This window comes from Ranitomeya imitator, chromosome 10, assembly GCF_032444005.1.
Source record: "Ranitomeya imitator isolate aRanImi1 chromosome 10, aRanImi1.pri, whole genome shotgun sequence".
NCBI classification, from domain to species: domain Eukaryota; kingdom Metazoa; phylum Chordata; class Amphibia; order Anura; family Dendrobatidae; genus Ranitomeya; species Ranitomeya imitator.
Window position 1 is genome coordinate 118,267,900 of NC_091291.1, and position 13,927 is coordinate 118,281,826.

Genomic DNA, 13,927 nt, shown 5'->3' on the forward strand with positions numbered 1-13,927 from the left:
AAGCCGCAGCGCGCGCCTGGAGGTGCAGCCCTTCACTGTCAGCATTATTCAGGAACTAATTACATTATTTCTCACGGTGGGGAGACCCTAACTTTTTAGCGCATCAAAATACCCTTAGATTCACCTCCATTCCTCATCTTTTAAAAGGTTTTATTCTACTAAATACATTTATCACGAAAATGCAGGTAATAAATATATGACTGCTGGGGGTCTGACCCCTGGGAACTTCACCAAGAATTGGGGTCCAAAAGAGCATATTCAACCACTGCTCCATTCACCTTTATTGGATGTAGGAAACCACTATGTCCACCAGTCCTATGGAAGTGAATAGAGCCGTGGTCAAGTGTGCACATCATGGCTACATCCACACACGGGAAGTCCATTCATAACCTCTGGGCATCCAGATACATAATCTCCAGACATACATATGGTATTTTCTCAGCTCATTTCTAGAAAGAACCAGCTATGCAGTAAGACTGACAACTTAAAGGGAATCTGTCAGCTATGGAAGTCGTTGTATAATTATATAGGTGCCTGTCTCCCAATTAAAATTATATCTTTTTTATAGAAATCCAACATCCCAGTTAGGAGAAATCAAGTGTAGAAGTTATATGCAAATCATTGAGGGCGTGTCAATGCACTTGAGCAGCTTCTGACACGCCCCCAGTGCACTTCCAGCCTGAGATGCATGTGGCTTCTACACTAGATTTCTCATGATTGGCACATAGGATCTCTACAAAAAAGGTATCATTTTTATTGTGGAACAAGCACCTATACAGCTATACCACTAGTTCCATATATAAAAATATTCCGACAGATTCCCTTTAAGCAGTATGCTCAAATACTACTACAGAGATTTCAGTATGGAAATATTAAGGGCAGTAAGTAGGTGAGGAAGCCAGGGATTATTACCTATCAAAGAGTAAGTAATGTAGGCCTCGCCATAATCTCAGGAAACATTCAAGGTCATCAGAATTAATATTTCTCCCTATTATTAGGGAGAGCAATAGGCTGAGACTACGACGACAACCGTACTTAGACATCTGCACAATCCCACAGAATAAGGTGGAGAGACAGCTGGTGACATCACCAACCAGCGTCGGTCCACCAGCACTGAAGTGGTCAACCGCAAAAGGATTCAAAGGTCTAAGATGATGCCAACTCAGACTTTTGGAGATATTTTAGTTTACCCCGTGCTTTGACGTGCCCACTGTTGTCTTAGCAAGAAAATACATTAATTGGTGACTGCTTTGTCACCAACCATGAGTGTTTTGATGGCACCGAGAAAGTTACGGCAGCTCTTCAGGTCGAGGATCCCACCAAACAACGCCTCATATTTCAGGAAAAAAATGTCAAAAATGTTTCTGCATAGGATGGGTTATAACTTCTAAGGCAAGGAACGATTTGATAGGTCTTGTCAAATTCTGAGAATATTTCCAATGGTTTTTAAAAAACAACTCCAAAACCCAAATAACTACATTTTGTGAAGCCCCACAAACGCAACCTTAGCTTTGGTTTCCCGTCAATCTTGAAGACCTTCCAAACCATGTGTGATCACCAGAGCTTCTTAGGAGAGTAAATCCTGAACTAAAACATGCTAGAACCTTTACGGCCAGGATCAGGATACGGCTGAGGCTTGAAAAGCTTGAGATTCCCTACTATTTGGAGCTAATAATTTAGAGCTAAGACCTGTTGGAACCTCATGGGAGAGTATTTCTATATATGCTCATAGGTAGGAGCTTGGGCATGAGGCATAGGCTGGGCATACTTGAAGGCATTCAACACCATGCATGGCAGTCCAAAGCTTTATCCAATACAGAGTGCTTTCCTAACTTCATGCTTTGGTACAAATGTAATGACTTCTGATGCAATATATACTTGTCTATATACCTAACGTCCTTTATTTGGTCAGAATCTTGATTCTTCCTTTTTTTTTTTAAGTCCATCCTCCATTATCAAGAGTGGTTTATTCAGGATCCTCTAGATGAATGTCATATCAGAGGTGTGAAAATAAAGTGCTTTTCATGAAAAATAGCTTAAACTTATGCCTTGGCTAGGACTAAAATGCAATTACGGTATGTAAAAATCCTAGTTTAGCAAATCTAAATATGGCTTCATCTTTCACCCACAAAAAAATATATCTTTTTTTTTCTTTTTTTTAAGGACAGTTATAAGCAAACAATAAACTAGTTGATGTACACTAGGTCTATGCAATGAGACTACACAAATAAATATACATGTACGTACATACAACGACAGCACGCCCGTTAGATGCAACCACAATAAACCTTTCAAAAATTCTGAGCGCAATTATATACCCAGCTAAGTGACACCAAACGAAACAGGAACTCGTGAGGGATACCAAAATCAAAGACAAAAAATTCTAAAAGAATGATTAGAATGTCAGAGAACTTTCATGCAAATCCTAGGGAGTTCTGCTACATTCTCATGCAGGTCCATCAACACCACCAATTCAGCTATCAGCTTCAGATCAATTTAGGTCCTCACAGAAAACAAATGCAAGAAACATACAGAAATAATTAACAGAAAATGTCGAAATCCAGGTTTCCACTGCATACTTATAGACTGCAACCTATGGTTTCTGCGTAGAGAGGTTCCTTAGGTTCTTGTAACGGATGCAGAAGCCAGGTCAAAAGTCATGAGAAACCATAGTGGCAGGCAAAAAAGTTTTAAAGATGCAGTCCACTCCTCAAATTACATAAAATAGAGTAGTCAAATTCACAAAAGTGGCACATTTTGAAGAGCAATTCCTAAGAAGAAGTCTCATGAAGACAACTTCTATCGATATAACTGCTTAAGGCATAGGGACATCATAGTGTGATCAGGGAACCCACTATGAGGAAGAAAAACCTCAATTCCCACCTTGGTAGACCAGGCCCGTTAATGGAAGGCGGTTACATGATGACTAAGCTCCAGCTGAAGCTCAATCCTCATGGATACTTCTTCCATTTCTGACCTGGATACCAGCCTGGTGTGTTCCTACACTCCTAACCAAACAAGGTCTACAAGAGGCTCCTGTGTGAATTCAAGCAGGTTTTCACACTGAGTTGTCCTCCCTAGAAGGTGAGACGATTATCATTTTACCCTCAAGACTCGAGCTGGAGCTACACGGCATCTTTGGCCACAATACAGGTCGTGTGGCTAAAGTTTGTTATGTGTAGCTGCTAACTACAAGGAAATGGGGTCATATCGCAACACCATAACTTTGGCAATCAAGTCACAAATCTGCCGTGTAGTCCTAGCCTTGAATGGACAGCCATCCATGTAAATGGCTACCAAGTTATGTCTACCCGCAGGTGGTGGTTGAGAAGCAGGACCTCTTGATTAGACAAACCCTTTAATAGAATGGGTGGTGGCATTTTTTTTTTGGAGTTTATATAGCAAGTTAGGAAGTGCAAGGGGAAAAAATATCTGCAGCTCTGGGCATATTGTTTTCTGTAGAAAGAAAAAGAAGTTGTCACATCTCAAGTATTGGCTTCAAAAGCTTTCCAGAATGTATTATTTCTATTAGTAAAAAAAATAGAATTTTGTCCCCCAAAAATATAGGTCTCAAATGTTGGAAACAAATATAGGTCTAAAATGTTGGAGTTATTACTGGAAGCAACATACAAAATACAAGTGAAAATTCTAAGTTGAACACAATATCGTAAGTAAAAAAGAATTCCAAAAAGTTGACTTACTGAAGTGTATTGTGATCTATCGGGTGGCATGTTATCCTGCGCTGCTTGCTGTGCCTTTTTTCTTTGTTTTCATAAGTCACGCATCTTGAGTGACCAATGAAAACCTTGGGGGTCTATATAACTTTCCATGCTATCATAAATGTAGACTTTTTGAAGAATTTATGGAAAGGAACGATTAGTATTGAAGCATTTAGAAACATTGGAGGACCTCACATTAAGTAAACTTCTATTATTACTTTTACGATATTCATTTGAAATTTAATTTCTAATTTTACGTAAAACTATCCTTTTTGCATAGGTTTCATTTTCACATTAAACAAGTGTGGTGTCAAATATTCTAAAATTGTCTTTGTGGCTATAGAAAAATAGGTAGCATTAAAACCAAAAATTTCCTTTTTGATCATGTGAATGTAAACACAAAAACATGAAAAATTACAAAAATTGTCCTCAAAATTTTTTTTAAATAAAAATTGTAAATTTGGCCAAATTAGAATTCTCTTAATTCGCTCCACTTTTGTGATTTCAATTCCAAATGAATTTGAGAACAGAAAAGTTGTACAATTTTTAGCTGAAATTTAAGATTTGGAAAATGACCCTCACAAAAAAAAACAAAGACCACAGTTAGTTGGAACTGTCAGACACGTACATTATCCACAAATAATTTTTTTTTTCCATAGATTTTTTTTTTTAAACCTAGAAAACTAGTTGATTCCACAAATAAGAATGTGCTCAGGGGACAAAATAAATGTGATCTGTAAAAAATACAACTTTCATATTTTACTCTAAGTGGAGCTGCACCTTTAAAATGCTGCTTAGGGCTCTGCTCACAAGCAAACAGTAGGACAAGATCTACGGGAACGAACAGGTCAATGAAGACCACAGTGTTTATTGGTACTGTTGTCCTCATTGGACGTTCCTTAATTTGGCACAAAAATAGACACATTAATTCACCTACAAACCAGTGACTGTAAGGACGAGTTATGATTTTTCCTTGTAGCGCCCATACCAGATCTTAGAATCAATGACAATTAGCAATAAATGACACTCAATTCCTCCACTTCCCCAACACTACAGACACACACAAAAGATAGAGAAAGTCTTGAGGTTTCCACACCTTGCACTTTTGAAATTATTAATGACATGTCTTTTTATAATTTCTGTTTTTCTTGTTTTTGTTTTTACATATTTACAGAAGTTCAATGCTAAAATCAGATGCCTCAAGACATGTACCAAGGTCCTGGTTTTCCCTTGCAACTTTACCGTTGAGTCCTTCACCCTACCAGATAAGGGCAGGAGCAGAAGGCGCGAAGGAAATAAAACTGGTTTCCTACTGTCTTCCCATTTCGGAAAATTAATTCTCCTGGTTTTATTATTTTTCTTTTTCCTCAATAGGAAAGAAGAGTTCTACATCCCCTGTCTGTAGAGAATACCGTCTCTAGATAGCCCCTCAAAGATGCCGAGGACTTGGGTGGCCATTATGATACAGCTTCTGCTTGATGTGAACCATGTTTCCACTGGTGTCGTCATACTGCCGCGGGTGACGTTTTCGAAAATCCCTTAAGTTACAAAACTTGGGAATCCACGACCAAGAGTTGTCTGTGAAGAAGAAAACACATTGAATATTTCATCCATTATTCTAAAACCCAATCAAGCCTATATTTTCAATAATTTTTGGCTGTTTTATTTTTTGACACTAAAGGCAATAGAGATGGAAAGAGTTGAAAAGACGAGAGACAAACGGCAATAAAACGGATGACGTTTAGACAATAATAGATGTCTTGAAGACCTAAACATGAGACAAAATATTTTGAAGGAACCTCTACCGTCTGATCACACTCACCTAACCAAATCTAAATCAACTTGAAAACATGTCATTTCACAAATTGTTTGACAGGTTGCAGACATATCTTAAGCTTTGATTGGTGAAGCACATGAAGGAGGAGAAGCAGTCATCTGAGCAGAGTGTTCCTCATACAGTGAAGAATCAGGAGCTGCAATACCGGGGTGTTGCCAAGAAGTCACAGGGATTACCGTCATCTCCATTTCCTTATTTAGCGGAGTAGGTATCTCTTGTTATAATGTACCTGAAGAAAAAATCTTCCGAAACGTGTTTTATAAATATACAATCTTCTAACGCATGCATATCCACCCCTGACTTCTTAGCAGCACCCGTAGATTATCACCCTGTTTCTCCTTCAGTCTCGTCATCTTTCTTCCCACCCAAGCATGGTCAATGTTGATCGTCGTGCCTATACATTTGTCCTACGATCAATGGTAATCACCCAGGTGAGCGAACACCTCCATCTGTACTTTTACTCCCGCTTTGCTGGAGAACCTCTTTATCTTTTCATTACTGTATACAATCTTAGAAAGGGGTTGTCCATCTACGAGGACAATGTTTTTTTACCTTAAATTCATGCATTTTGGGCTAAGAATATCTTTATTGCAATTGTTTTTCATTGTGTTTTTGGACCATTTATCTTCTATAGCCTTGGTGTATTCCACTGTCTATTGTTGGCTGCAGAAATAATTAACTGAGAATCCGTCATTGAGACCATTCAGACCTTGCGGGTAGGACGAGGTTCGTAGGGCTCTTGTCCAGAGGTTCTGCAATTCTTTTTGCTCAACTCTAACTGTCAACATTACACAAACCCAACGGAAATTGTGACTGCTGGTATTACGGTGTTCTGGAAACAAATGAAAAGATAAGAATGAAAACTAAAATTTCCTCGGACTAGTAACGCTAGTCTGGCAGCATTAGTTTTCTAGGACGTCTCCATGTTTTCTTTCCCACAAAATCAATTCTGACTCTTATAAGGTTTCCATGATTTGGTGTTTCAAACATATCTGTTTAAAGATCTGAAGCCTTCCGACCAACAATTTACTTCCACAGTAATAAGAATAAATGTCATTCTTCTAGGCTTAAAGTGGTTTTAAAGCAATTATCCTTATCTCAGAGAAAGAATAATGGAGATTCCTCCTTGGAAATTGTAGAGGTTAATGACCTTGACATAAGAGCTGTTCCTTTGTGGTCTAGATACTTTGGTTTTGTTAAATGAAAGACTGGAGGTGAGTCGAAGAAGAAGAATCATGCGTTTTCAGATCATTCCTACATGTTGGGCTGCAATATGTCTGTATGTATTTTAAGGGGTTCATGTACAACAACCATAGCTCTTGGACTATTGGACTAATCAGTGAGTATAGCAGAGGGGACCCCAATATTTAAGATCCAAATGAGACCCTATTATGACACCATTAACCAAATGAGGTTTTCCCTCCTATCTGGACTTTACACAACATTTGGACCAAAGCCCTATATACTTGTTTGCTAATAATGAAGTTCTTATATGAACAGGGGTTAGACCCCACTGATTTGATACCGATGACCTATCTTAAGGATAACTAATCAACACCATGAGCCTGGACAGCCCCTTTAAGGTTTATCTATGGATACACCGTTGTGTACATACACAGTGAATGAAAAATGTAAGCACGAAAATGGATATTGACTTAGGCATTGAACTGGAAGCTACTGATAACCCAGTGATAAGACTCTCTGAAATGGCCTGGATCCAGGATGTTCTAAGTCGGACTGCTGATCCTTTTGTTCTTCCTGGGATAAGCTGGTAAGTCGGAGGAGATAGCTGTTGACCAAATGAACGATCGACTTTCAGCCATCTAACTTGTATTGGGAGGTTTTAGACTAAAATGCTAGAAACCATTACATAGATAAAAGTATTTGGTTAGACATCAGGAAACAGCTTGAGTAAATTCATCCTTGATAGTCTGGATATTTAGTTGGCCAGGTTTTTTTTCTTACTTCTGACTAAAAATGATGGACTGATCATATAGCCTAGTATCACAATATGGTTAGTGGGGAATTTGGATGTGTATGGGGGGATGGGTGTAGACACAGTATGGTAAGTGGGGGGATTGGTGAAAACACAGAATGGAGCGGATGAATGCGAAAGCAGTATGGGGAGGCGAGGGGGGATGTATATGGCCCAGTATAGGGAACAAGTGGAGAAATGGATGAAGATGCACTATGGCAATGGATGCAGATACAGTATGAGTAGCGAGAGGAAAAATGTATGCGGACACAGTATGGTGAGCGACAGTGATGGAATGTGTGCAGGCACATTATGGGGAGTTAGGGGGATGTATGAGGAGGTAGTATGGAGAGCAAATGGGTACATACATGAGGAGACAGTATGGTTAGCAGGGGAATGTGACAGGAGACAGTATGAGGAGCGAGGGGGAAATGTGTGAGATTATTGAGGGGAATTATGCGAGGAGACAATATGGGGGAGTAAAAAATGAGTGGTAACAGAAAAGAGAATGCGTAGTGTGAGGGGATAGCAAAGGGGGACAGTGTGAGAGCACAGCCAGGAAACGGCTACTAAGCCAAGGATGGCGAATGTGATGAGGGGGCACAGTATAAAGACTGGGCCCTATAGGTGGGGGCACATTGTGAAAGGACAATGTGAAGAGGGGGCCCAGTATGGAAAGGATGGGGCAATGTGGAGGTCATGTACCATAAGAAGGACAATGTGTTAGTTATATTTTGTGAGGGACAATTAATTATTCAGGGGCTCAGCAAAAGGCAGATATTTTTTATTCAGGAGCATTAGAATAACAATCTTATTTTTAAGGGCATCTTGTGGGGATATGCTGCAGAAGATCGGAGCAGATGGAAGTCTGCAGAGAAGAGCTGTCGCTATGCAAAGTCATCATGGAGTCTGGACAAGATGAAGAACAGAAAGGCAACAACTCCAATCAGAGACAAACACACCTATCAGGTACCTGGATGCAAATGTTTTTTTTTGTTATACTGACTAATTGTCATTGTTTTATTTATGTTAGGCACATTAAAGGGATTTCCAAGTTTTGATGAGTCTGCAGTCATTCTATGTGACTTCAGACTTCTGAATTCTCACAGCGCGCACTGCACGCTGTCCAGATACTGTGGTGCCGGAAATTTGGATAGATGCGGTCATATTGCATGGCCTCACTAAATGAAAATGAATTGGGTGAGGCTGGACACATCTAGTCGGAATGTGGCCAGAAGTATACAAATGGCCTACTTGTGCTGACATGATCGTCCACTCTTGCCTCCAGCGCTGTGAGAGTTCAGAAGTTTGCAGTCACCTAGAGTGACTGCAGATTTTCATCTCAAACCTGGAAAAGTCCTTTAATTATAAAATGAAGACATTTAGCATGCCAATCTTAACAACATGTAATATACTCAGTATCGGGATTCAGCTCTGCTTACTGGTTCCAGCAGTCATCACATGGTCACTTCACTTGTATGCGATTTTCATACTTACAGTCATGTGACAACTAGCTTTTTTCCAGATTCTCTCAATTTTGTCACTGAACATTGAGAAAATTAGGGAGAGCAGCTAGTCAGCATGTGACTAAGTGTGCAAATTGCATATGTGTTTGGAAGGAGCACCAATTTTGGTGCTTTGCACGGCGTCTAACCCCATAGTCACATAGTAAATAAAAAAACACCCAGAAAAAAAGTCCTTTATTTGAAATAAAAATTCACACCCTGTTTTACAAATTTATTTAAAAATAACAAAGTTATACTCACCTTATGCCCATTCCATTGAAGCCCTTGCCCCCTGTAAAAGCAGAAAAATAATAAACAACCATATCCCTTACCTGTTCAAAGTGAAGATCTCACATGCCGTAATTCTTGTCATCCTTGTGGTTTACAACCTGTACGATGTCATGATCTGACTGTCCAGTCTGAAAACCATGGGAGAGTGAGGTGCTGTGAGTGCAGCCTCAGTAACTAGCGGTGACGTCATTGAGGTTACCGCAGGTCACTGAGACTGCATTCCCACCGGCACCTCACTGTGAGCAGGGACGATGAACTTCAGTGACCTCAATGAGATCACCATGAGCACCGTGAGAATTTTCCAATATTCATGGCCCCTTACCAGCCTGAGAATATCAGTCCCCAGCCGTCTGCTTTAGCTCGGTTGGTTGTCAAAAATGGGGGAGACCCCTCGCTGTTTTTTAAAATCTTTTATTTTAATAATTTAAAAAAATGGCATGGGGAGCCCTCTATTCTTGATGACCAGCCATGATAAAGCTGACAGCTGAGAGTTGCAGACCGCAGCTGTCAGTTTTGCCTGCGCTGATTATCAAAAATAGGACAGACCTCACATAATTTTTTTACATTTATTTCTAGCACAGGCACCAGATGATGAATACTCCCATCAGCGGCACCTGCTCTCATTGTTATAAGTAACAGCAGTCGTAGGTTGATGGAAACAGTACTCTCTCATCAGCCGAGGCCTGTGACCAGCGGTAAATTTTTTACAGCCGGTCACAGCTGCTGGCTCACACTGTGATCTGACATCATAGGAACTACAGCTCTCTGATGAGCAGTAGTAATCTTACCATTGATCAAAGCCACCAATGTTTCTTCCGCTGTCATGTAGATGACAGTGCGGGAAACACCCGATGTTCAGGGTGCTGAATCCAAACACGAACATGGACTTTCTGGAGAAGTCCATAATCAGGGTCCGTACCCAAACATTAGGTGTTCGGTATGGACCTCGACCTTTACCGATCAGGTTCGCCCATTTCTACTAGTAACTGTTTGGCATGCATTTTTGAACACTGTATGACTCTATAAAATATGGAGGGTGCCCAAACAGAAGATACCACAGTGGGTATCATCCTAGTTAAGGCTGTCTTGCCTGCTCTATTGCCTGGTATTACTGGACCTATATGGACTGTATGTGCTGCCTCTAAAGGCACAACAATTCTTGTAGCAAGGTATAAGGGCTTGTGGCATAGTAGTAGCTTGAAGCCCCTGTCTGAAATGTTTCAAGACCTGGAGAGACTCACGTAAAAAAAAAATTATATTTGGATGAGAAACTATATATGTGACTAGGAATCAATTCTGCTATAGGAAAATACTGTAACTAGATACTTGGAAATATAGAGATACTATCTGGCTGCTTTTCCAATTTTGTTTTACGAAATAACACAATACAAACCACATAATTGCCCTGTGTTAACCCGGCCTGATTATGTACGCTTCCCTCTTAAAGAACATAACAGATGCCGAGCTGTCAAGATTTGTTACTGGGAGCATTTTCCTATAGAAAGAGGAGCAGTAGTTAAAATCAGGCATTATCCAGCAGACTAAGCACAGACCTCGAGGCCCTGTACCCAAATATGTCCCCTCATTTATCTATATTGTCAAGCATGCTCTCATCAGAAATGTGAAAGGCCGTCATAACAGGAGACATTATCTTCTTGATGTGCGTGCGGATGTGAGCAGCGGTGGGCGCAGATCTGCACACACAGCTCCTCCTATCATCCACACTCTACATCCACGCTATGACACAGCGAGGACGACGCACATATGGGGGGTGACGGTAGATTTAGTTGCATCGTCTCCGTTAACGGCCACTTGTCTGTACCAGAATTCTCCAGAGCGGCCTCTCACTGAGGCTAATGAGAAACTAATAGACTTTTAATGGGATTTAAGAAAAAAAAAAAAAGAAGACGGAAAAGAGGTAACAAGAGGTAACAAGTGTCCTATAATTGTAACTATTGTCAGCCCGCGTATCAACGTCTCATTAAAATCATCACCGGCTGGATGGTAATTTATACTTCCTTCCATTTATTCTTAGCATCTTGAGGAACTAAAATTAGAAATTATTATCTTCTTTTCTCCAATGTAGTGGTATCTCAAGAGAGAAACATCTCCTCATCCCTTCCCTGGATAGAAATAAGACAATAGATATACCTTCATAGAACATTCCTCCAAAAAAAATCCCAATCCTTAACGATGAAGGTCTTAAAAATGTAGTAGATTTCCAGAAAGACTATGTGACAGCTAATAAGGTCAACATTGAAGCTTCCATGGGCCTCAACGTCAATAAAGCAAGGAAAAATGGAGCAAAGCTTGAGTAGGTCAATTGTCATTCATGGAGCTGGGAAAGATGAGATGCAACCCATGTGTAGGATCAGACTGACCCAACAAGGATCCTCTAATCGGCTCAGGGCCCAAAAATTCCAGCAGGGCCCAATCCCATTTAGATACAATCAGCACCAAACAGAAGAGTTCTATTTCAGACTGGGTCACCTGAGGCTCTTCTGGGGCTCAAGACTCTCTCGCAGACCTCTGATGAAGCAAGAGGTGCAAAACACTCGTCTGGCTGGCTGGCTATCTTGACTTCCTCCTTACTTCTGGTTGGTATTATTATATCTGACTCTGTTTTACAGGGGGAAAAAAAGTATGAGCTATTATGATCTATTTTAGATACCATTGTGTATCTGCTACCTCTGCACAACCTAATGTAGAGCATGCTAGTAAATTCAGGGGGTTCTCAAAAAAGGCAACTTCTCCAGGACTTCTAGAAAAATTAGGAAATCTCCTTGGCCCCACCAAAGTGTTTCTAAAAGAAGCATGTTTAGAAGGTTTCTCACGTGGGCACAGGGATGCTCCATTATTAGATGGAGCCTGGACATCCAAAAGTACATTAATAAAGGCATGGAAGAGTCGTAAAGTGTGAAATGGGAAAAATAATTGGGTAGTCATCTTTTGTAAGATCCTCTATAAACGTTGGTGGCGTGGGTCAGAGCGGAAAGCCATTGCAAATGCCGTCTCCTACTTTAGTGGAGGGGATTTCAGCAGCCCGTGCAAATCAAAGGACATCTCCAGTGTGATCAGATGAAAGAGTTAATCAAGTGGGATAGCCCTTCTATCCAAGCATCTGTTCTCTGGCATGGAGAGCTCCTGACAGAAAGATGTCCCCATTTTCCTGACATGGCAGGAGGACTTTGTATGTTCACAAATGATTTATTACTTGCATGGGTCACAGAAGTAGAATTTGGAGATTCGGCTGATAGGATGTGGGTACAATATAAAATGCGCTTTCACTAAACTGTTGTTACTGTCAAACACAATCAATGTCACGGGTGATTCCTGTTACTTTGGAGACATTTGTGGCCTCAGGAATCGAAACACATCCTGACATCTTCAAGAAACTCTTGGTGACAAGTCCTCCTGGGCACAGTCTGATTTCTTGAAGTCATTTTTTGAGATGATCCTATGAACGGAGCAATCCTTATATAATGATGTGAGAATGCCAGGAATTAAAGAGATGTTGGATCCTAGAAAATTTTCATCTCATTATAGAGGAAGGATGCAAAACCTAAAACTTCTGCTCTTTATCTCTAACGTTGCATCGTCATGCTTAGTTAAGAGTCTTGAATTTTGAGTTAAGGCTCAACTTTTTTCTCCAGGTACCTGACTATTTTCTCCATCTAAATCACTGCACAACTTAAAGGTGGATCCCGTGGATTTCAGCAGGACCAGTCCACCATCTCCCCAATAGATAATGTTAAGGGAGTCACGGATCGGGCATATTGAACTTAAACACCCAATCCTTTTGCGATCTTTGGAGACAATCTGCCACCAGTGGAGTCAGGCCACCTCTTACTTCCGTGTTCCTGTACAATGCACCTGTACACTCATCTGAGCCAAGCATGCATGTGCATCGGGGAGGGTTTGGGCAAAATTAACATGCCCATCTTCTTTTATCTCCTTGTGGAGACTTTTTTTCATTACATGTATATTCACATACTGCAGATTCGGTGTTAAAAATAATCGTGACTTTCCAATTCATTTGATTGAGGCTCACAAAAATCAGTGTACTTGCCACGGAAACATAAGAAAAAAAATGATTTCCGTTGCAAAAAGACTCAACCTAATCTGCATCAAAATTTGCATGCCAAACATGCAGATTTTTGCAGTGGATTTGTCGAGGTTGTAAACCCGCGATGTGAGTAAATCCACCTTAAGACCAGTTTAAAAAAATCTGACTTTCACCGTCAAAATATGTCCGGACCGGCCACGGGTCTCCAGACCTTTACTCAAGAGCTTCAAAATCATATATGAGGTTGTTGACTTCGGGTCAGAAGATTCACGGCTGGTCTGGACACTGAAAAGTTGGATGTGTAAAACTGACCTATGGCTTGTTGACCTCATTAGTGTACCGTTTTCACCCATTCCTTTCCCACATTTTATTGGAAGCACTGCTGAGGAATTGAAAATATAACCCACAAGGGTTTCAAAAACAAGAACCAGAGTGGTAACACGATTTACCACAATAGTCCAAAAAATCATTGAATAGGAGGCAACCAACAGCTGAAAAAACTGAAGGATCGAGGACCCCCCAAATTCAATGACG

General features: G+C 40.4%; 1 protein-coding gene across 2 annotated transcripts in view; it reads right to left on the reverse strand.

Moving 5' to 3' along the window:
* Nucleotides 1-1,938: 1,938 nt before the first annotated feature.
* The window catches only part of TMEM240 (transmembrane protein 240), a 64,554-nt gene continuing 52,565 nt past the window's right edge, over nucleotides 1,939-13,927 (reverse strand). Inside the window, exon 4 of one of the 2 annotated variants that reach the window (XM_069740924.1) lies at nucleotides 1,939-5,297. In XM_069740924.1, the coding sequence (XP_069597025.1) occupies nucleotides 5,149-5,297 (149 nt within the window). In that variant the 3' untranslated portion in view covers nucleotides 1,939-5,148. The remainder of the gene's footprint in view (nucleotides 5,298-13,927) is intronic. The other variant, XM_069740925.1, reaches the window with a different exon arrangement.